The following is a 22113-nucleotide window of genomic DNA, read 5'->3' as shown; positions in this document are numbered from 1 at the left end:
GAGGGTTTGGAGAAAAGGTAACCCTCTTACACTGTTGGTGGGAATGTAAATTGGTACAACTATTTTGGAGAACAGTATGACAGTTCCTTAAAAAACTAAATATAGAACTACCATATGGTTCAACAGTCTCACTCCTGGGCATATATCTGGAGAAAAACCATAATTAAAAAGATACGTGCTCCCCAGTGTTCACTGCAGCACTCTTTACAATAGTCAGGACATGGAAGCAACCCAAATGTCCATCAACAGAGGAATGGATAAAGAAGATGTAGTACATATATACAATGGAATGCTGTTGTTTAGTCAACTCAGTTGTGTCCAACTGTTTGTGACCCCATGGACTGTAGCCTGCCACGCTCCTCTATCCATGGCATTTCCCAGGCAAGAAAACTGGAGTTGGTTGCTGTTTCCCTCTCCAGGGTCTCTTCCCAACCCAGGGATTGATTACTCAGCCATAAAAAAGAATGAAACAATGCCATTTGCAGCAACATGGATGGACCTAGAGATTTATCATACTAAGTGAAATAAGTCAAAGACAAATATCATATGGTATCAGCCATATGTGGAATCTAGTAAAAAATGATACAACTGTACTTATTTACAAAACCGACTCACAGATCTTGAAGTCAAATTTATGGTTTATCAAAGGGGAAACATGGGACAAGTAATAAATTAGGAGATATGGATTAATATATACACACCACTACATATAAAATAGGTAACTAACAAGAGCCTACCGTATAGTACAGGGAACTCTACTCAATATTCTGTAATAACCTGTATGGGAAAAGAATCTGAAAAAGAATGGATAAATATATATGATTCATTTCGCTGTACACCTGGAACTAACACAATATTATAAATCAACCATACTCCAATAAAAAAATTTTTTAATGAATATGGGAGAAAGGTAACATGTACCTACCCTATGAACTGGCAGTTCCACTGCTAGATATTTATCTTGGAAAAATGAAAAAATATGTTCACCAAAATCCTCATACAGGAATATTTGTTATACCAGCTTTACCTGTATTAACTCCAAACTGGAAGCAGTTCAGATGGCCTTCATAAAAAGAATGCATAAACAATGGAATTCTATTCAACAAAAAGAGCAATAAAGCACAGATCCACACAGTGCGTATTATATTGCATGGAAGAGGCTGGTCACAAAAGTTTTATATGATGCCATTTATGTAAAATTCTAAAACAGGCAAAACAAACCTGTGACGATAGAATCCAGATCAGTGCTTGCTTCTGGGAGTGGAGGTGTGGGCTGACTTGGCAGGGGCAAGAGGGAACTTGCTGGGATGTTAACAGTGTTCTGTATCATAATCAAATTGGGACTCATTTTATAAAGCAGGGAGTGTACCAGAGATTGTAATCACAGAGATAGTTTGCCAGCCATGTCCAAGCATTATCTTTTCCTAATGGAAAGGATCATGCTTTGAACACAAATTGTATTAATTATTCATTCAGCTGGCAGTCTTCCTACAGAATTTTTTAGCAAGATAAACTACTCTGGGGTCTCATAGCTATACTGAATGGTTAACAATTGTACTGAACCTTTCACCGTAATTGTAGCGGCATTCTGCTTTTGTCTGTGAGGGAATAATGGAGGCTGCAATTACCCTCCCACTAAAAATGACTAGAAAAGTGGACAAAAATATACACTACAACTGTTTTCAGATATTGGGCAATAGCTAGCACAGGGCTATGTTTTCTGAGAAAAGAAAAACAAACCCTTGTCTGTTTTAAGTTTTATCACAGGGGTTAATTTGAAGACCATGGTGTAGGGAGAAGAAACCCAAACGTAACCCAGTAGTCTCACTGAATTGAGGAGACAAGAGACCAGAATTTGGGAGGCTGAGGTGACTAGAATTTGCTGGGCAGATTACCACAGAGCAAACAGCTCTGTAGAGAAAGAACTCCAGAAATGTTCATGGCTGAATACCAATCTGTGCCTACATAGGGTAAAACTACACATAGCCTGTCAAAAGAACAGTTACAGTGAAGCGGTTAGCCAGTTCAATTCCCAGAGCTCACACAGAGCTATGAATCCACGTACCCACCAGCCAGAAAGAAGAGACCTTGTAGACTACTTCAAAAAAGCACATCTTAGTAATGAGACTAACTTAGCTCCAAAGTAAAGGCTACTTTAGATCTGCTGTAACAAAACTTAAAAACTGATCCGCAAGCAGTTTAACTGCCTGCCAGAACAAAGTCCAACTTATTTTGGGTTTTTTTTTTGACTGTGCCCCGGAGCTTGCAGGATCTTAGTTCCCTGACCAGGGTCCCCACAATGAGATGGCTGAGTCTTCACCACTGGACTACCAGAGAGTTCCCAAAGTCCAACTTTCTTGAAAATGATACAACAAAATCCAACATCCAATAAAAAATTACTAGACATGCAAAGAAGCAGGAAAGTGTGATCCCTAAATAGAAGAAAAGTCAATCAGTAAAAACATTGATGGCACAAGTAAAAAAGATGATGGAATTAGGAAATAGGAACACTAAAACAGCTGTTATGAATATGCTCAAGGGTTTAAGGGAAACACAAACATAATGAGAGAATGGAAGATTTAAGCAATCTAGCAAACCTATCACTAAAGTCCCAGGAGGGAAAGTAAGGGATCAGAAAAAAAATTTGAAGAAATAATAGCCAAAATTTTATATTATAATTATGTTTGCCATTAAAGACTGTGTGTGTGTGCTTAGTCACTCAGTTGTTTCTGACTCTTTGCCAACCCCATGGACTGTAGCCCGCCAGGCTCCTGTCTGTGGGGATTCTCCAGGCAAGAATACTGGAGTGGGTTGCCATGCCCTCCAGGGGATCTTCCCAACCCAGGGATTGAACCCAGGTCTCCAGCATTACAGATGGATTCTTCATGGTCTGAGCCAGTAGGAAGCCCCAAAACCATCACCTGTGAAATATAACAGCCATGAGAAAATACTGTTTTTTCACCTTTATCATTTAAGATGAATTACAGGAAAAATTATTAGGTTAGACCAGTCACTTGAATTCACAGTAAATAATGTCAATTTCAGCTGGATAGAGGAGGAAAAATAAGTTGGATTTATGGTGGGCACTGAATACTAGAAGTGAATATTACCAACTACTTGCATTATACTGGCAGTATGAAATGGAATATAGTAGTTATAACAAAGAATTCCTTTTTGATTTGACCTTATTTGCAATTAAAGTAATCAGACTTTAAGTGGCAGTATATGCTAGAAATGAACTTCTAATTTTCATGTTTTTAAAACATTTTGTATTATTATTTAGCTTCAGAAGAACTAACCATTGCTGGCATGACCTTTACAACTTTTGATCTGGGTGGACATGTTCAAGGTGAGAACCTACTACTCTTACAGTTGTTTTATTTTATTTAATAAAAATGTGACCATTATGTTACAGTGCATGAAATCTCGTTTCATTCAAGGAAAGCCAGAGTAGACTTAAAATTTAAGAATTATCACCCTGGATACATGCTTTAAATGCAAAGGATGATTTTCATGATACTCCAGTTTAAGTCTGAATTGCTTTTGGTGATAAAGCATATGACTAAAATTTTGCCTCCCATTTTTTCTGTTCTTCAGCCCACCTCTCTCTTACTGTCATAATCATGTTATAAATATGTTATTGCTTTTTTTGCTCCATATGAAAAGCCTTCATTGGCTAACTCATTACCTACAAAATAAAGGCCATTCTCACTGACCTGGTATTCAGGATTTCTAAGATCTGATCACACTTTACTTTTTGAGTCTTAATTTCCCACTCTTCCCTTTGTCATGCTCTTTACTCCATCCAAACCAAACCGTCTTGGTGTTGGTTCTTCCACCTCTGTGCTCACGTGGTCTCCATCAGCACACAGGTGCTCAATGTTAAGTGCGGCTGCCTCCTCTGAGAAGCCATTCCCAGCTGGGAGTGCTCTCAACTATACTTACCTAGCAATTAGTACATTTGTATACATGTCTAAAGATTGGAATGACTGTCTTATTTCAGACTCTACTAAACTTTCTGGGATTGAAATGCTACTTTTTAATATCCCCAAAAGGACTTAGCAGTACCCACTACATAGTAATTCATAAATAATGAATACTACAAAGGTTGTGGCTAGAGAAAGCACATTTGAGATATACATCAATTGTTTAAAATATACATAAACTAATTCCTAGAATATAATGATTAGATTTAGAACCTAATGGAGGTTGAGGCTTCATCTCTATATGAAGGTGTATTATAAAGCTGAAGTCCAGAGAAAAAAGTTACCTTCCTCTAGGGCACCCTCAAAAATATTTTCTTTTCTAAAAGAGAATGTCATGGAAAAAATTACCCTAATGGTTTCATAAACTTGTGCTATGAGTAGAACGATTTGCTTTATTTTTTAACTTAACAAGTCTGAACCTGATACTGATTTCCTTCTGTCACTGACTCCAGACTTGATCACTAGCAAAAAAGTGATAAACTAGAAATGTCAAAAAGAAATGAATACTGCATATAACAAATAGTAGTGGTCCCTCCGATGACCTTAATGTGCATCCTTGTCCATTAGTAAGTAAATATTAATTCTTCTTCTCACATGGGTAAACTGGGGCAGACTGAAATATTTGACTTGCCCAAACTAAGGAAAACCTTTAATTTCTTCTTTGGTCATCTGGAAAGATTTTGGCAATACTGGGTAAAAGATTAACAAGTATATAATGATGTAGCAGCAGCTAAGGGCTAATTACACTTGATATCTTGTTGGACTGTTCCGTCAAACCATCTGCTAGGTTTGACCAGCAAATAAAATCTAACTCCTGATTGTTTTTGTTAGCTCGAAGAGTGTGGAAAAATTACCTTCCTGCTATCAATGGCATTGTATTTCTGGTGGATTGTGCAGACCATGAAAGGCTGTTAGAATCAAAAGAAGAACTTGATGTAAGTTAAATAATTAAAACTAAACAGTTGATCACTCTGGTAAGCCTGAGAAAATAGGTTAGAGATGTAGGTATGAGAGTGTAGCTTTTCTGCAGCCTCTGATGTAACTCCTGACAATCTGTGGAGTTCAGAGATTACGTAGAATGCAGAGGGAGTACCTTGGAGTAACTGTGGCTATTGAGGAGTACTAACAAGATTTCCTTCCTGAAGGCTTAGGCTCATTCTATGCAGTGTGTGCCCTTGTAGTTTATTTCATATCTGCTGCATTCCTGTAGTGGCTTGGTCTTAAGCCCCTGGTCCTTCAAGTGGTTTCTCCAGGAGTTGGCCAGAACCTGGAAATGGTATAACATGCTATCTTTGTCACCATTCCCAGGAGTGATCAAGGCCATGTGTAGCCACCTCCTCTCCCATCTCCCAGGTTACATGCTTCGTAAAGGGGCTCAGGAGCAGTAGGCAAGGCCAGTGCTAGACCTGGGCTCACAGAGAAAGGAGGTCCATGATTTGATGGAAGGTTGACCCGACCATGCTTCTGCCAAGAGCAAGCAAACAAGTACTTACTCATGTGGAAAAGTCCTGGTAAGTTCTGTGGTCATGGAACAGAGCCAGAGAATTCCTTTGTTCCTACTTTGTACCAGGCACTATGCATATTAGCTCATTTAATTCTCAGATTAACTCTGTAAGGTAGGTGCTTACTATTGCAGATTCTCTTTGAACTTCAGCCAGCCTTATTTGTCTAAGATCTCACAACTCAAAAGCAGCAGAATTAGAAATGAAACCAGGTCTGCACACCTTCAAAGTGTTGAGTCTAGTCACAGTGAGCGTTTACAGAAGGAGACAGAGAGGCAGAAGGATGGAGCTGTGGGATCGTTGAGCTCACTTTAAAATGTAGGGAAAGTTCACGAAAGAAAGCCAAACTGCCAGGATATGATAGAGTGAGCCCTTGATGCCCATTTGCTGTCTTGTCACAATGAGCCCTTTAGCTTCTTTTATATCAACATCTTAACTTTCATTTTGCTTTGTTTTTTTCAGTCACTAATGACAGATGAAACTGTTGCTAATGTGCCGATACTGATTCTTGGGAATAAGATTGACAGGCCTGAAGCCATCAGTGAAGAGCGGTTGCGAGAGATGTTTGGTTTATATGGTCAGACAACAGGAAAGGTAAAAAAAAAAAATTTGACAGGTGTGAATACTTCATTCAGTAGTACAAATATCTTTTTATTTTATTTACTCTTAATCTTCTGAAAAGGTCTGTTCCTATACTACCCTTAACAGTAATCATGCTTATCAGTCTAACTGGCAGTCTGGCTTCTTTTTTTAAATTGGGATATAATTGACAGTATGAAAAGGCAAAATGATAGGATACTGAAAGAGAAACTCCCCAGGTCAGTAGGTGCCCAATATGCTACTGGAGATCAGTGGAGAAATAACTCCAGAAAGAATGAAGGGATGGAGCCAAAGCAAAAACAATACCCAGCTGTGGATGTGACTGGTGATAGAAGCAAGGTCCGATGCTGTAAAGAGCAATATTGCATAGGAACCTGGAATGTCAGGTTCATGAATCAAGGCAAATTGGAAGTGGTCAAACAAGAGATGGCAAGAGTGAATGTCGACATTCTAGGAATCAGCAAACTGAAATGGACTGGAATGGGTGAATTTAACTCAGATGACCATTATATCTACTACTGCGGGCAGGAATCCCTCAGAAGAAATGGAGTGGCCATCATGGTCAACAAGAGAGTCCGAAATGCAGTACTTGGATGCAATCTCAAAAATGACAGAATAATCTCTGTTCGTTTCCAAGGCAAACCATTCAGTATCACAGTAATCCAAGTCTATGCCCCAAGAGTAACGCTGAAGAAGCTGAAGTTGAACGGTTCTATGAAGACCTACAAGACCTTTTAGAACTAACACCCAAAAAAGATGTCCTTTTCATTATAGGGGACTGGAATGCAAAAGTAGGAAGTCAAGAAACACCTGGAGTAACAGGCAAATTTGGCCTTGGAATACAGAATGAAGCAGGGCAAAGACTAATAGAGTTTTGCCAAGAAAATGCACTGGTCATAACAAACACCCTCTTCCAACAACACAAGAGAAGACTCTATACATGGACATTACCAGATGGTCAACACCGAAATCAGATTGATTATATTCTTTGCAGCCAAAGATGGAGAAGCTCTATACAGTCAGCAAAAACAAGACTGGGAGCTGACTGTGGCTCAGACCATGAGCTCCTTATTGCCAAATTCAGACTTAAATTGAAGCAAGTAGGGAAAACCACTAGACCATTCAGGTATGACCTAAATCAAATCCCTTATGATTATACAGTGGAAGTGAGAAATAGATTTAAGGGCCTAGATCTGATAGATAGAGTGCCTGATGAACTATGGAATGAGGTTTGTGACATTGTACAGGAGACAGGGATCAAGACCATTCCCATAGAAAAGAAATGCAAAAAAGCAAAATGGCTGTCTGGGGAGGCCTTACAAATAGCTGTGAAAAGAAGAGAAGCGAAAAGCAAAGGAGAAAAGGAAAGATAAAAGCATCTGAATGCAAAGTTCCAAAGAATAGCAAGAAGAGATAAGAAAGCCTTCCTCAGCAATCAATGCAAAGAAATAGCGGAAAACAACAGAATGGGAAAGACTAGGGTTCTCTTCAAGAAAATCAGAGATACCAAAGGAACATTTCATGCAAAGATGAGCTGGATAAAGGACAGAAATGGTATGGACCTAACAGAAGCAGAAGATATTAAGAAGAGATGGCAAGAATACACAGAAGAACTGTACAAAAAAGATCTTCATGACCCAGATAATCACGATGGTGTGATCACTCACCTAGAGCCAGACATCCTGGAATGTGAAGTCAAATGGGCCTTAGAAAGCATCACTACGAACAAAGCTAGTGGAGGTGATGGAATTCCAGTTGAGCTATTCCAAATCCTGAAAGATGATGCTGTGAAAGTGCTGCACTCAATATGCCAGCAAATTTGGAAAACTCAGCAGTGGCCACAGGATTGGAAAAGGTCAGTTTTCATTCCAATCCCAAAGAAAGGCAATGCCAAAGAATGCTCAAACTACCGCACAATTGTACTGATCTCACGCTAGTAAAGTAATGCTCAAAATTCTCCAAGCCAGGCTTCAGCAATATGTGAACCGTGAACTTCCTGATGTTCAAGCTGGTTTTAGAAAAGGCAGAGGAACCAGAGATTAAAATTGCCAACATCCACTGGATCATAGAAAAAGCCAGAGAGTTCCAGAAAAACATGTATTTCTGCTTTATTGACTATGCCAAAGCCTTTGACTGTGTGGATCACAATAAACTGTGGGAAATTCTGAAAGAGATGGGAATCCCAGACCACCTGTTCTGCCTCTTGAGAAATTTGTATGCAGGTCAGGAAGCAACAGTTAGAACTGGACATGGAACAACAGACTGGTTCCAAATAGGAAAAGGAGTTCGTCAGGGCTGTATATTGTCACCCTGTTTATTTAACTTATATGCAGAGTACATCATGAGAAACGCTGGACTGGAAGAAACACAAACTGGAATCAAGATTGCCGGGAGAAATGTCAATAACCTCAGATATGCAGATGACACCAACCTTACGGCAGAAAGTGAAGAGGAACTCAAAAGCCTCTTGATGAAAGTGAAAGAGGAGAGTGAAAAAGTTGGCTTAAAGCTCAACATTCAGAAAACGAAGATCATGGCATCTGGTCCCACTACTTCATGGGAAATAGATGGGGAAACAGTGGAAACAGTGTCAGACTTTATTTTTCTGGGCTCCAAAATCACTACAGATGGTGACTGCAGCCATGAAGTTAAAAGACGCTTACTCCTTGGAAGGAAAGTTATGACCAACCTAGATAGCATATTCAAAAGCAGAGACATTACTTTACCAACAAAGGTCCGTCTAGTCAAGGCTATGGTTTTTCCTGTGGTCATGTATGGATGTGAGAGTTGGACTGTGAAGAAGGCTGAGCGCCGAAGAATTGATGCTTTTGAACTGTGATGTTGGAGAAGACTCTTGAGAGTCCCTTGGACTCCCTTGGACTGCAAGGAGATCCAACCAGTCCATTCTGAAGGAGATCAGCCCTGGGATTTCTTTGGAAGGAATGATGCTAAAGCTGAAACTCCAGTACTTTGGCCACCTCATGGGAAGAGTTGACTCATTGGAAAAGACTCTGATGCTGGGAGGGATTGGGGGCAGGAGGAGAAGGGGACGGCAGAGGATGAGATGGCTGGATGGCATCACTGACTCGATGGACGTGAGTCTGAGTGAACTCCAGAAGTTGGTGATGGACAGGGAGGCCTGGCGTGCTGCGATTCATGGGGTGGCAAAGAGTCGGACACGACTGAGCAACTGATCTGATCTGATACTAGTTTCAGGTGTCCAATCAGACATCTTTAAATTACTGTTGTCCATCTTCACAAGCCCATTTTCATTTTCTTCTTAAAAACTGTCATTGGTACATTTGGGTCTTTTTTGAATGTCCGCATTTGTTTTTTTCCTACCACTGAATGACATGAAACCTTTTCTTCAGTTCAGTCTCTCAGTCGTGTCTGACTCTTTGCGGCCTCATGGGCGGTAGCACGCCAGGCTTCCCTGTCCATCACCAACTCCTGGAGCTTGCTCAGACTCCTGTCCATCGGGTTGGTGATGCCATCCAAACATCTCATCCTCTGTCGTCCCCTTCCCTTCCCGCTTTCAATCTTTCCCAGCATCAGGGTCTATTCCAATGAGTCAGTTCTTCATATCAGGTGGCCAAAGTATTGGAAGTATCACCAACCTTTTCTTGGTGGTATAAAAAATGTCACAGCCTATGCATATGGGAAACTTGATGAAAGCTTTCAAAGTTTTGTCATAATTTTTCAGAATTAGCCACTAAATAATATATTTGAATGTTTAAGCATACCAGTAGTGTGTTTAGGCCCCCGGTTCAGTGTTTAAGTCCAGAGTTCCCCACAGATAAAAATGAAATGTATACTTGGCTATAGCAGAGTTATGGGGTTTTCCGAACATACACTTCATAATTAAGCTTTAACACACATTATTTTTGCATTCATTTTTACTGGAATTTGTTTTAGGGAAGGACCTTAGTATTGAAAAATCCCAGAGTAGAGCAACATGGCAGCCTGTGGAAGGAGACTGTTATGTTAGATAAGGTAGACTTTGGTCTGTTTTCTGTGTGTTCTTTTTAATAAGTCAACTCCACATTAATTTTAAGAATCGCCTTGTTAGGTCATGAATCTACTCACAGAATGTTTGTTTTTAATATTAGTGAAGCCAGTTGTCCTAGGTAACTTAAATTTTTTCAGAGTCACAGATTATTTTCATTCTTGTGCACCTCACAGGCTCACCTCTATCCCACTGAATGGACATCTGTCCTACAGTAGAGTGAGAGGAGGTGCCCTATGTGTTTAGGGGAAGGGACTTGGGTGATGAATAGCCATGGCTTTACCACAGCCCCACTTTGTTCTAAGATGTACGAACTCTGAGATGCAGGTCTCCTAGGGAGTAGGGCTTTTATTTCATTAAGAGGTCACCCAACATAATGCCCATCTTCTCTCCTAGGGCAATGTATCTCTGAAAGAACTGAATGCCCGGCCCTTAGAAGTTTTCATGTGCAGTGTGCTCAAAAGACAAGGCTACGGAGAAGGCTTCCGCTGGATGGCCCAGTACATTGATTAACACCAGCCCACAGCAGTTCCAGGTCTCACCATTCAGGCCTACTCAGAGATTTGATCACTCAACATGCATAACTTGAATTCAATAGACTTTTATTGTTGGTTAGAAAACAGATGTTTTTTAGATTATTAATATTTTATCAACTTAATTTGAGTGAGAATTGAAAACTGATTCAAGTAAGTTTGAATATCACAATATTAGCTTTCTAATTCCATAAAAATACTTAGTTTTTACAGTTTATAATGTGACATTACCCCCAGCACCATTTTTGGACAGCAACTTTCCAGACGACATTTGAAGCACTTTTTAACAACATCAAACTATAAATATCAACCATATTTAAAAGCTCATCATGTTAAATTTTTTATGTAATTTTTTGGAACTAGTTTTTAAATTTTAGATTATATGTCCACCTATCTTTAGTAAGCAGTTAATAATAAGCTTTTATGACTGCATGATGCCTTACAGTTTCAATTATTATTTTTCATGCAAACGTCATGCAATAAAACAAACCCTAATGTTTGGCATCCTTGTTGGGCAAATGTTTCATTTTAATGTGTCTTATCTGGCTAGTATGCTCTGAAGTTTTGCATATTTAATATTAAATATATGAGAGGGTTGTGGGGAAAGGAGATTGCTTTAGAATATTTAGGATAATGTTTAAGTCCCTACAGGCTTTTGCATTTATCTAGAGACAAGTTGTGTTTGGTTGCACCTTTTACCACATTTATCTCTGAATCATGTATATTTTTATCTGTAACACTACCATGACCAGTGCTGACGGGATCCACGTCCTAGTCCCTGTGGGATCGGCCTTCTGAAGAAAAGCACACGTTCTGGTACAACCCAAAGTTAATTTTTGGTTTGATGAGCCAATCCCAGTTGTCTAATTCTGAAGTGCTCCAATCTTAATGGCACCCAGTTTGGTAATCTGCCTTTTCACCAAAAATAATGACAAGCACCAGTGTCCCCACACCTAGAGGTACTCCCCAGTCTTACTTAATGGTACTCAGCGGTACTCAGCAGGGCAAGTGACACGTAGGGAGTTGTGCAGTTGCATGGTGGAGGCCTGCATCTGAGGATAAAGAAAGCGTGTTCTGCCTCAGTTGTCACTGAGATATTTGAAGATTTTGTTCCTGTCCTATGGCTCTTTTGCATTTTGGGTATATTTTATTTCTTGGTGGAAAGAAAATGAATCCATGTATTTAATTTTCTTTTTTCTTAGTTATTCTCAACCAGCTCTTAACTTTACAGCACAAAGGCTTTTGTTTGATGCCATGCTTGCCGCATGTAGTGTCACAAGCCTCACTGATAACATTTTCTAATCAGATTTTGGTTAGCTTTTTAAAGCATTTTAATTTTCTAAGAAATTGAATTCTTTTTTCCCATATGTCTGAGATTCCCATAATTAGGTGAAAGACAAGTGCCAAATATTTATTTTTAAAGACTCTCAAGCTTAAGATTTCCTCTCTTGGTCATAAACCAAGGTTTTATAGTATATTCAACCAATTCTATTGAGAATAGATTGCTCCAATTCCATCAAGAGTAATTGTAATATCAGAATTACTGTTTTCTCTAGCTCTTGTCCAAGTCAGAGTTAACTATAGCCTTTCTGTCATCAATAATATAATATTCTATATGAAGAAAATAAGGATTGAAAGATATGCCTGGAAGGAATTACTAGTTAGCTAAACCAACAAGGTCATTTCATCATGACATTTGGTTTTAGGAATTTAGCTATTCTGTTTCATTTTCAGCTTCCTTCTAAAGAAAAATAAAAAAGCTTTCTCCCTGCCTAAAAACATCAGTAACACCAGGGAAAAGTAGGAAATGACATTCAGCCTCTTGGTTTATTCTGCCAGATATGTTTAAAGTTCTCATCTCTAACGTCTTGACTGAACAGAATTAAGCCTTATTCAAAGTAATTGCCTCTTGTTGATGGTATCTGTTTTCAGTATTTACAGGGACATGCTTTTCTTCAAGTATTTCCTAGTATCTATTGTGATAATTGAGAAGTTAATTATCTGTGTTATAAATTCGTTTAAAAGAAAAAGCTTACTGGTTTCTCTAGACGGGATTTTCTTTCTGGCACAAACTCTCTTGTTCCAGTACTCTCATTCTAGGTCCATCACTGGGATCAAAGGAACAGAGTCACTTTGTGACCACAGCTAAACTGTGGATATTTTCCCAATGATATAAGAGTCTTCCAGAGTCTGAACCTCTGGAAATGAAGGTGCACTTTCCTGCCAGCTCCAGGGAGATGGGCCTCAGAGTTCGCCAGCCATTGGCCTTATCATCCGGCTCTGAGAGCTCCTCAGAAAACGTAGAGTCACTGCTTCCATCAGGAGAAGCAATTTAAGAGAATGCCAAGAAATGGCAAAAGCACGTGGGAAAAACATATACTCTCTATGTGCCTGTGCAAGTGTGTACGTTTGTGGAGTATTTTGGGGGTAAATGTAGTTAGTTTTGTTCTTCCCTCTATAAAGTGTGAACATGTAATTAACACTATTATATACAAGTTAAGACTGGATTCCATATACATCAGGAAGTGTTCAAAAGATGTTTTAAAATCTTAAGTCCAAAACTCTAAAAACAGATGGCCTCAGCTGGCTTATATATTTTTAAAAAGATTCTTAACCCCACACCTGTTTCAATGACTGCTATTAATTATACTTTTCTGTAACTGGTTAAATTGATGGATTCCAGTTTATCTTGATGAATTTTTAGACTGGAGATTACAGCATTTTTAAAAATTGGGCACAGATATTCCCTGAAGAATATGAAAAATATTCACTATTGACTTAGTTAACCCAGTATCCTTGAGTGCCAAAGAACTATGAATTCAGATATTGCCTGCATAGATCTAAATTTTAGTTTTGTGTGCCTGTGTACATATACAACTTTACTGTGGTTTACAGCATAAACACAGAATGTTGTTTCTTTTCTTTAGTTTTCAACTGGCTCACACTACATGTAGTGCTTTCCAGCACATAAACTACTTGTAAATCACTGAAATAGAGTAATAACTGCGATACAAGTGTTTCTTGTCTTCTGCAAAATAATTTGATTAACCACATTCAAAATCCAGCATTTTCACAAGTTCCGTCATTGAAAACAGAATACCTCTAGCTGATGACTCAAGCTTCAGCAGGCAGGTTTACATTTTCTGAACCTGTATCTGGTATGTGACTCAGTGTGGCGTTTCAGTCTTGTTCGTCACTTACATGACTGAAGTTTGCAAGGCTTCTATTGCCAAATAAATTTTGATCAGAGTACACTGACAAAGCTAATATAAAAGAAAGTCTCTCAGAATATCGTGTGTTGATTTAGAGTACATTGTTTGAATCATTTTAAATATATGTAAAAGTTGGTGAAGTTTCAAAAAAATCTCCAAGACAACATGAAAAATTGAGATTAGCAAATATAAATGTCTGGATAAAATTAATAAGGAATTAGAGGTTTTCTATAAACCTTTAATTTTTTTTTGTTATAAATAGTAAGAGTTCAGAAAACATATTTTAAATTAAGGACTAATTAATGTTTCTGGTCTTTCCAATCACTGTCCTTTTGAAATGCAGATTAGTGCTCTTTAACCAAAAAAGAAAAAAAGAACAAGCTCTTAAAAATATGGGGCTGTGCCTCTGTGTAAAGTGATTGGGATTTTGTTAAAACCAAGAGTTTCTACTCTTGAACCCTATAGCCATTCTCCCTCACATATCTCCAGCCCATACCTTGAAATTCCTGAGTATAAAGGGAATTGACCTCTCTTGATTTGACCAACTATTGACCATCTATTGAAGATGCAGTTTTGAATCAACTAATTTTTGTCTTCACAATTTAAAACATTAAATAGATAATATATTTAATACCTCTGATTATTCTGGGCTTTGACCATACCTTTAAACAGAATCCAAATTAATCACAGTAAAGGAAGCAAATTTATTCAAAGTAAACTTTGTTTCAGGAGTGCCCCCACTCCAAATGGATTTTAAGACAGAATGGGAAAGGCTTTTGAGTGATTTCATGGAGAATTATCATCTTTGGAAAAGATTCACGTCAGAATGGCCAACTTCACCTGGGTTTCTGGATTCCCTGGTGCTGCTCCTAACCTGAACTCATTATCTATTGCCATACTGAGGCAAGAGCACTCAGGGTGAATGTAGTCAGGTAACTTTCAAAGTGATCAAAGTGTTTTCTGTGGTAAGGCCTTTAGTATTTGGCTGGATGCAGATGTATGTTGAAGTGGTAAGTCGGTGATAAGTTTTTCATCACTAACCTTGTTTGCACTTTTGTACACCACTGCTTGCACTAGTATCTTAGTGTAAATTTTAACAATTGTTTTACAGTGTATACAGACTGTTAAGCATTAATTTATATAAAGATGTTTCTGTTTACCTTTATGTATTTTACAAAGAACAGCTATAATAGATGGTTAAATGTTCTTGAATTGTGTTTGTGTGTTATTTTGATTATGTTCTATTATCTTTTTACCCCCTATGATTTGAGTGTCAGAAATAGAAAAATAAAATAATTACCTGGTCTTTGAAACACTCTGGTGTCAGGTCCCATTTTTATCATCTAATAGTTTTTACTGTGCTTATTAGAAATTTGTTGAACTTTGAAATTACTAAGGTTATAGAACGTGCCCTCTGTGCAAGGATTCCAAGGAACTGAGGCCTGATTTGCTTAGACTAGAAAAAGCTTATACGCACGCTGTAGTAGGACTTAAACGATGCTGACTCAGCTGAAATGTGAAAAATAAGCAGTTGGTTGGTTTTATCTACATCAAGGTTCTCAAGCTTTAGTATACATCAGAATCTCCTAGGGGTGGGGGGAACTTTAAAAAAACAAACACTAGAGGAAAAAAAAAATCCCACCAAAAACTGTGAATCAGTAAATCTGGGGTGGAGTGGAAGGCAAGCATACAAATCTTCAACAAGTTTCTCAGGTTTTTCTGATGCCAGAATGTGTAGATTTTCATTTAGGAGAAACAGTAATATACCACTAAATACTAATAACACTAAATGATCATTGGCTAATCAGTGAAGAAAAAAATTTTTTTTTTTCCTGAGAATTCATTTACTAGTAAGTCCTACCATCCATGTAGGGCTTCCCTGGTGGTTCACTGGTAAAGAATCTGCCGGCCAATGAGGAGACACAGGTTCAGTCCCTGGGTCAGGAAGATCCCATGGAGCAGGAAACCGCAACCCACTCCAGTATTCTCCCCTGGGAAATCCCATGGACAGAGGAGCCTGGTTGGCTACAGTCCATGCAGTGGCAAAGAGTCACATACAAATTAGCAACTGAGCGTGCACGCACATCGCTGTAACCTGTAGCTGGTGGTTCTCAACCTTGGTTACAATTCAGAATCACTGAAAGCCCAGGTAGCAGAAGTTTTTCAACTCAGGTGATGCAAATGAAAAATTATTATTTTGGTAAGGATTATCAAGCTACTTTTGAGACTTAAATCCAACTATAAGACCTTTCTAAGGACTTCTGTGGTGGTCCAGTGGTTAAGAATATACCTTGCAACACAGGCAATGCAGGTTTGACCCCCAACTGGAGAACTGAGATTCCCACATGTGGCGGAGCAACTAAGCCCAAGCTGAGCCCACGCACCAGAGCTAGACAGTCCATGCACAGCAACAAAAGATCCTGCAGGTCGCAACTAAGACCTGAGGTAGCCAAATAAATAAATATTAACAAATAGAACTTTATACAGCCATTGTTTTAACCTTTCCACTAACAATGTGCAGGATGGCATAAGGCTTTGTGCTATCTCTTTTAACATAACCAGTCATGATTCTGTTACCGTTGAAGTGAAGTTGTTCAGTCATGTCCGACTCTGTGACCCCATGGACTGTACCTTACCAGAATCCTCCATCCATGGGATTTTCCAGGCAAGAATACTGGAGTGGGTTGCCATTTCCTTCTCCAAGAGATCTTCCCGACCCAGGGATTGAACCCGGGTCTCCCGCATTGTAGGCAGACGCCTTACCATCTGAGCCACCAGGAAAGTCCAATTACCACTGAGTCCATCAAATAGAGATTTAGCATGCACTCAAACTATTTGTTGAACTGAAACTAACAAAGTAGACAGTAAATGTACTGAAGGCATAAATGCTAAGAAAATAAAATCCAGTTTATTCAGATATTTCTCCAAATAAGACATACAGATGGCTAATAAATACATGAAAAGATACTCAACATCACTCCTTATTTTAAAAATGCAGATCAAAACTACAATGAGGTATCACCTCACATTTGTCAAAATGACCATCATCAAAAAGTCTACAAACGATAAATGATGGAGAGGGTATGAAGAAAAGGGAATTCTCTTGTACTGTTAGTGGGAATGTAAATTGATACACCCACTATGGAGAACAGTATGGAGATTCCTTAAAAAACCAAGAATAAAACATTTATATGTCCCAACAATCCCACTACTGAGCACATACCCTGACAAAACCATAATTGAAACATGCAGCACTATTTATAAGAGCTAGAATGTGGAAGCAACCTATTAACAGATGTCCATCAATAGATGAATGGATAAAGAAGCTGTGGTACATATATACAATGGAATATACTCAGTCATAAAAAAGAAAACATTCAAGTCAGTTCTAATGAGGTAGTGACCTAGAGCCTATTATACAGAATGAAGGAAGTCAGAAAAACAAATATCATATATTAACGCACATACATGGAATAGAAAGACGGTACTGAAGTCTAATGCAGAGCAGCAATGGAGATGCAGACACAGAGAACAGACTTGTGGACACAGTGGGAGGAAGAGAGGGGACAAACTGAGACGGGAAAATGGAAACATACACATCACCCTATGCAAGACAGTCAGTGGGAATTTGCTATATGATGCAGGGAGCTCAAACTGGTGCTCTGTGACAACCTAGAGGGTTGGATAAGGCGGGGAGGGGGAGGGAGGTTTAAGAGGGAAGGGACATATGTATACCTATGGCTGATTCATGCTGATGTATGGCAGAAACCAACACAATGCTGTAAAAGCAATTATCCTTCAATTAAAAACAAGTTTTTAAAATAGAAAAAGATCCAGTTTATTTACCTCATTTTCTTGAATTTAGTTACACAATATCCCACCAGACTATCTGATGGGCTTCCCAGCTGGCATGAGTGGCAAAGAACCCACCTGCCAATACAGGAGATGTAAGGGACACGGGTTCGATCCCTGGGTCGGGAGGATCCCCTGGAGAAGGGCATGGCAACCCACTCCAGTATTCTTGCCTGGAGAGTCCCATGGACAGAGGAGTCTGGGGGAGCTACAGTCCATAGAGGCTCACAGAGTTGGACATGACCCAAGCGACTCAGCAAAGCACACAGCACAAGCTATCTCATATTTGTACTAAAGGCACAGCAATGCAACGTCACAGCCCTCCAAAGAGTGTGAAAAGCACCTGTGGGGAACAGGGGACCTAGGAAACGGTAAAAGCCTTTTGGGTGGCGGCCACCATCCTCCTAATTGAAAGGTGAGAACAACAACTAAGAAACCTGATGATTAAAAACAAAGGTCCCAAAAACAGGCCCTTATAAAGGATTCAGCTGGGTATTAAGTTAGTTGACAAAGGTCAAAGCCTGTGTTTACAAAGCCTCCTAACTTGATTTATTTAAAATTAGACACCAAAACTCAATAATTTTCTGGCTATTATGTGGTAAACAAAGGAAGCCTTGCTTTGGAATGTGGATTTTGATTGCAGGCAGTACGGTGAATCATTTAACATGCTTATTAAAGTCACTGAGTTCAGTGATGGCACCATGGCACTACAAACAAGCTGGTAACGTTGCAAAAAGAAACTGAAGAGCTTTCTTACCCGATCATATTGAAAGGACCTGGGTTAATGGGTAACAGTCCGCCAGTCAAAATCTTCAGAGCTGTCGTGTTTTGTGGCTGTTAAAACTAAACAAGGGGAAGAAATAATTGGAGGTGAGGTACAGGTGAACAGAGAGAGAACACTTGGGGGTCAAAATGAAGATATCTGTTTACTCCTTTCTTGAGCTAAAAGGAATTGAACGTGAACCTCATCAGTGGAGTTGTAGTCTTATTTCATCCGGGATCAGGAAAATCCCAGAAACTAGAGAGATTATAAAGATTACCATTACAGCACCATTTTTAGGGTTCTCTCCTAGTCCTTGGGTTTGGCTTGAGGTCTCTAGACCCAACTCATGACTAGGAAGCCACACCAGATTGCAGTCTGGAGAAAAGCACATTGACTTCCCTCCATTCTGTGGACTTCTCTTTCGAGACCCAAATGGTCAAGAGACTTTCTTTGAGTAAAACACAGAATAGGTGAGTTCCAGCCCTATTCTCGGAGAAGGCAATGGCACCCCACTCCAGTACTCTTGCCTGGAAACTCCCATGGACGGAGGAGCCTGGTGGGCTGCAGTCCATGGGGTCTGGAAAGTCGTACACGACTGAGCGACTTCACTTTCGCTTTTCACTTTCCTGCATTGGAAAAGGAAATGGCAATCCACTCGTGTTCTTGCCTGGAGAATCCCAGGGATGGGGGAGCCTGGTGGGCTGCCATCTGTGGGGTTGCACAGAGTCGGACACAACTGAAGCAACTTAGCAGCAGCAGCAGCAGCCCTGTTCTGGGCCCCAGAGCTTATTTGCAACTAGGGGGTCCACTGCGAGGGGAAACAAGTCTGGCAGTTCCTGAAGGAAACCATGCAATGCTACTTTCTTTTCTGACTTCAGGGTAGTAGACGCAGGGGCAAAAAGCTATTTTGAGACCAGTCTGAAACTTTCTCCACATCAGCTTCTATGTGGGACCAAGTTTAGAATCCACAGTCCTCTGGCAGTCTGATGGCAGGGGGCCCCCTCTTGGATTTTGAAGCCTCACTCTGCCTTCGTCTTTGGAGAAGCAGTTTCTGATTACTTGACATGTTGGCGGCCTTGCTCACTGCTCCATGTGCAGGGCTGGGCTGGGTAAAATACGAGGGAGGGTTTTACCTACTCACCTACTCATGGGTTCATTTTCTCTCTTTTACACATAAAGCCTTATGTGTGGAAAACTATTAGTTATCACCAGATCTTCTGCAAGTACTGTGCAGGTGCTGGGTTCAGGCTGGGACAGGTGGCCACACTTTCTGTCTGCCCGTCCATGAGCCAGTCAGTCAGCTGGCATTTCAACACCTCCTTTCTGGGGACTTAAATGGAACGATGAAAAATGGGCAGCCATCTGCCCAAGGCACCATGGAAGGCAAAAGGGAAAGGCCCTCAAACACCATCGAGGTTTCTAAAAAGGGGGCACCAGAGCTGAATCTTGAAGGCATATAAACTGTTTAGTAAAGAAGGAGTGGACAAGGTGAGTGTAAGCAGACAGAACAGCAAAGACGAAGGCACAGCAGAAAACAGCATGCTGTGACTTGGGGCTGGTAGCGCCCAGAGCCTGAAGAGGTGCTGTGTGGACAGCGTATTAGACAGATGTCAGTGGAGGAAAAGACAAGAACACGAGGCCTAAACTGAGAAGGCAGGAGAGCAGGGCTGCTCGTTCCCATCTTTCAGCCCGCTCTTCACCTGTCAAAGTAGGCTACTTCTAACACTGATTCCAAAACCAACGGTTTATGATATATGACTACGTTTTTCTACCCAAGGCAGGAGCCAGCGATCCACCAGGAGAGCCTGCTCATGGGGTCATGAGATCAGGAATAGGCTATTTGAAGTTGGGAACAACTGTACAGACATTTTGTGGCGTGTTGTCCCCAAAATGCCACATTGAGCATGCATAGCAGAATGTGTGCTAGTAACAACAAAGAAGACACAGGTTTGAGGTCAAATTAAAAATAACACAGGGTGGATGTTGCACAGGGAACTCTGCTCAATGTTATATGGTGGCCTGGATGCGAGGGGTGTTTGGGGGACAATGGATACATGCATACCTATGGCTGAGTCCCTCTGTCGTGCACCTGAAATTATCACAACACTGTTAACTGGCTATAATCCAATATAAAATTAAAAGTTAAAAAAAAAAAAAGCTGGAACTGTTGACACAGCCAGTATTGCCAACCTATTCAATAAAAGACATCAGGCTAAGGGGGTGGAGGGTTGGGGCTCCCTGAGGGTACTGCTGGGAGCCAGGAGCTGAGACCCCCAACTGTCCTTCTCTGATCCCCCTTCTCCACGAACCTCTTACCTGGGGGCTGGCTTTGCCTGCACAGTGTGGGGATCTGATGGTTCCATCCATCAAGCAGGAGAGGCATAAGAGAAGTAGCTGAGGAGAATACCCTGCCTTCAAATCCCCTAGTAAAGTCCTGAACTTGAAAAGTCAAGTGGGCAAGGTATCCTAACTCCTCACACAGCCCAAGGACTGCCCAGTGAACACTGGACTGGACTTGATCTCTGTGGCTCCAGGGCTCAGAACAGCCTGTGAATGGAAACATCATGTTTCAAGGCAACAATTACAGTTGAATTTAAGGAAGACGTTTTAAACAATATGGATGGCTTAGCAATGGATTGCTTACAAAATGACAGGCTCTCAGTCACTAGAATTCAGAGACTGTCCTAGAGAAGGTGGTGGGCAAGACGAGCTTTCATGCCCCCCCAACCACCTAAACCCTGAGGTATCACCCAGATGAGGGTCCTTGGCCGAGGCCTGAGCAGGAACCAGGATTGATAACGCTGGTCAGTACTGGTCCCGTACCCCTTCTTGACCAGAAGGGAAGTGCTCCTGGACGGCAGAGGGGTCCCTAAGACTTGAGCATCCCCTCTGGTTCTTGATGGCCCTTCAGGGCACACTGCTCCCTTTGCCAAGAATTCATTTAGGAGTCTAACAGTGGACGACGCAGCTATCGGGGACCGCCCACGGCAGCTCCTTCCGTAAGCTGAGGAGCATAAATAATTACGGCGGGCATATGGGAAACAAGGTTTTATATACCAAGCACCTGTCACCATAGCCAGGCAGTCACCCAGGGTCCCAAAATAGCAGTTCAGAATATCCACAGTGACGGTTTATTTTGCTGAGTCACTCTTCCTTTTTGGCTTCTCCTACAAACCCTGCTGCTCTTCTGAGTTTCAGGTTAATGCCAACATTCAGTCCCTAGCAATGCAACGTTCCTTCTCCGCAACATGGGGTTGAGTGAGGGGGTGGGGAGCAAAATTCAGCTACCTCCCGCCTCCTGGGTTATACCGTTTCAGAATGGCCGCGGAGGAACCCAGAATGCTGGGAAGGTGGGTGTGTTTCAGGCGCAGGCAGCTGATTGGCTCAGGTGTCACGTGAGCGGTGTCCCGGATGACCGCCAGGTGCTTCCAACCCGCCCTCGGCCGGCCCCCAACCCACGCATCACGTGACCTTCCTCTGCCCTGCCCCCATACCACAGGTGCCTCGGCTGGGCATAGGGCGGCCCATGAGAACAACGGAGCTTCAGTGAACAAATCCCTCTGGCATCCTGGCCTCTCTAGTCAGCCTGCCGGCGTCAGGGCGCCCTCTGCCTTCACCTCCGTCCCCCTCCTGTCACAGTGATTCCTCATCCTAATCAC

The 22113-nt window shown here is 40.9% G+C and overlaps 1 protein-coding gene and 1 long non-coding RNA gene across 2 annotated transcripts in view; one reads left to right on the top strand and one right to left on the bottom strand.

Moving 5' to 3' along the window:
- The window catches only part of SAR1B (secretion associated Ras related GTPase 1B), a 29857-nt gene extending 18721 nt beyond the window's left edge, over nt 1-11136 (top strand). The window contains exons 4-7 of the mRNA XM_055553952.1: nt 3284-3349; nt 4818-4921; nt 5951-6082; nt 10491-11136. Of these exons, the coding sequence (XP_055409927.1) occupies nt 3284-3349; nt 4818-4921; nt 5951-6082; nt 10491-10607 (419 nt within the window). The 3' untranslated portion in view covers nt 10608-11136. The remainder of the gene's footprint in view (nt 1-3283; nt 3350-4817; nt 4922-5950; nt 6083-10490) is intronic.
- LOC129632388 (uncharacterized) lies at nt 2810-21749 on the bottom strand. Its single transcript, XR_008704490.1, has 4 exons — nt 21512-21749; nt 20771-21001; nt 18449-18534; nt 2810-2921 (listed from the first exon to the last, which is right to left on the bottom strand). It is a non-coding gene; the product is annotated as an uncharacterized LOC129632388 (long non-coding RNA).
- Nucleotides 21750-22113: the final 364 nt, after the last annotated feature.

The sequence above is a fragment of the Bubalus kerabau genome, chromosome 1 (assembly GCF_029407905.1).
Source record: "Bubalus kerabau isolate K-KA32 ecotype Philippines breed swamp buffalo chromosome 1, PCC_UOA_SB_1v2, whole genome shotgun sequence".
NCBI lineage: Eukaryota > Metazoa > Chordata > Mammalia > Artiodactyla > Bovidae > Bubalus > Bubalus kerabau.
The sequence above is the reverse complement of the archived record's forward strand: the minus strand, read 5'-3'. Positions and strand labels throughout refer to the sequence as shown.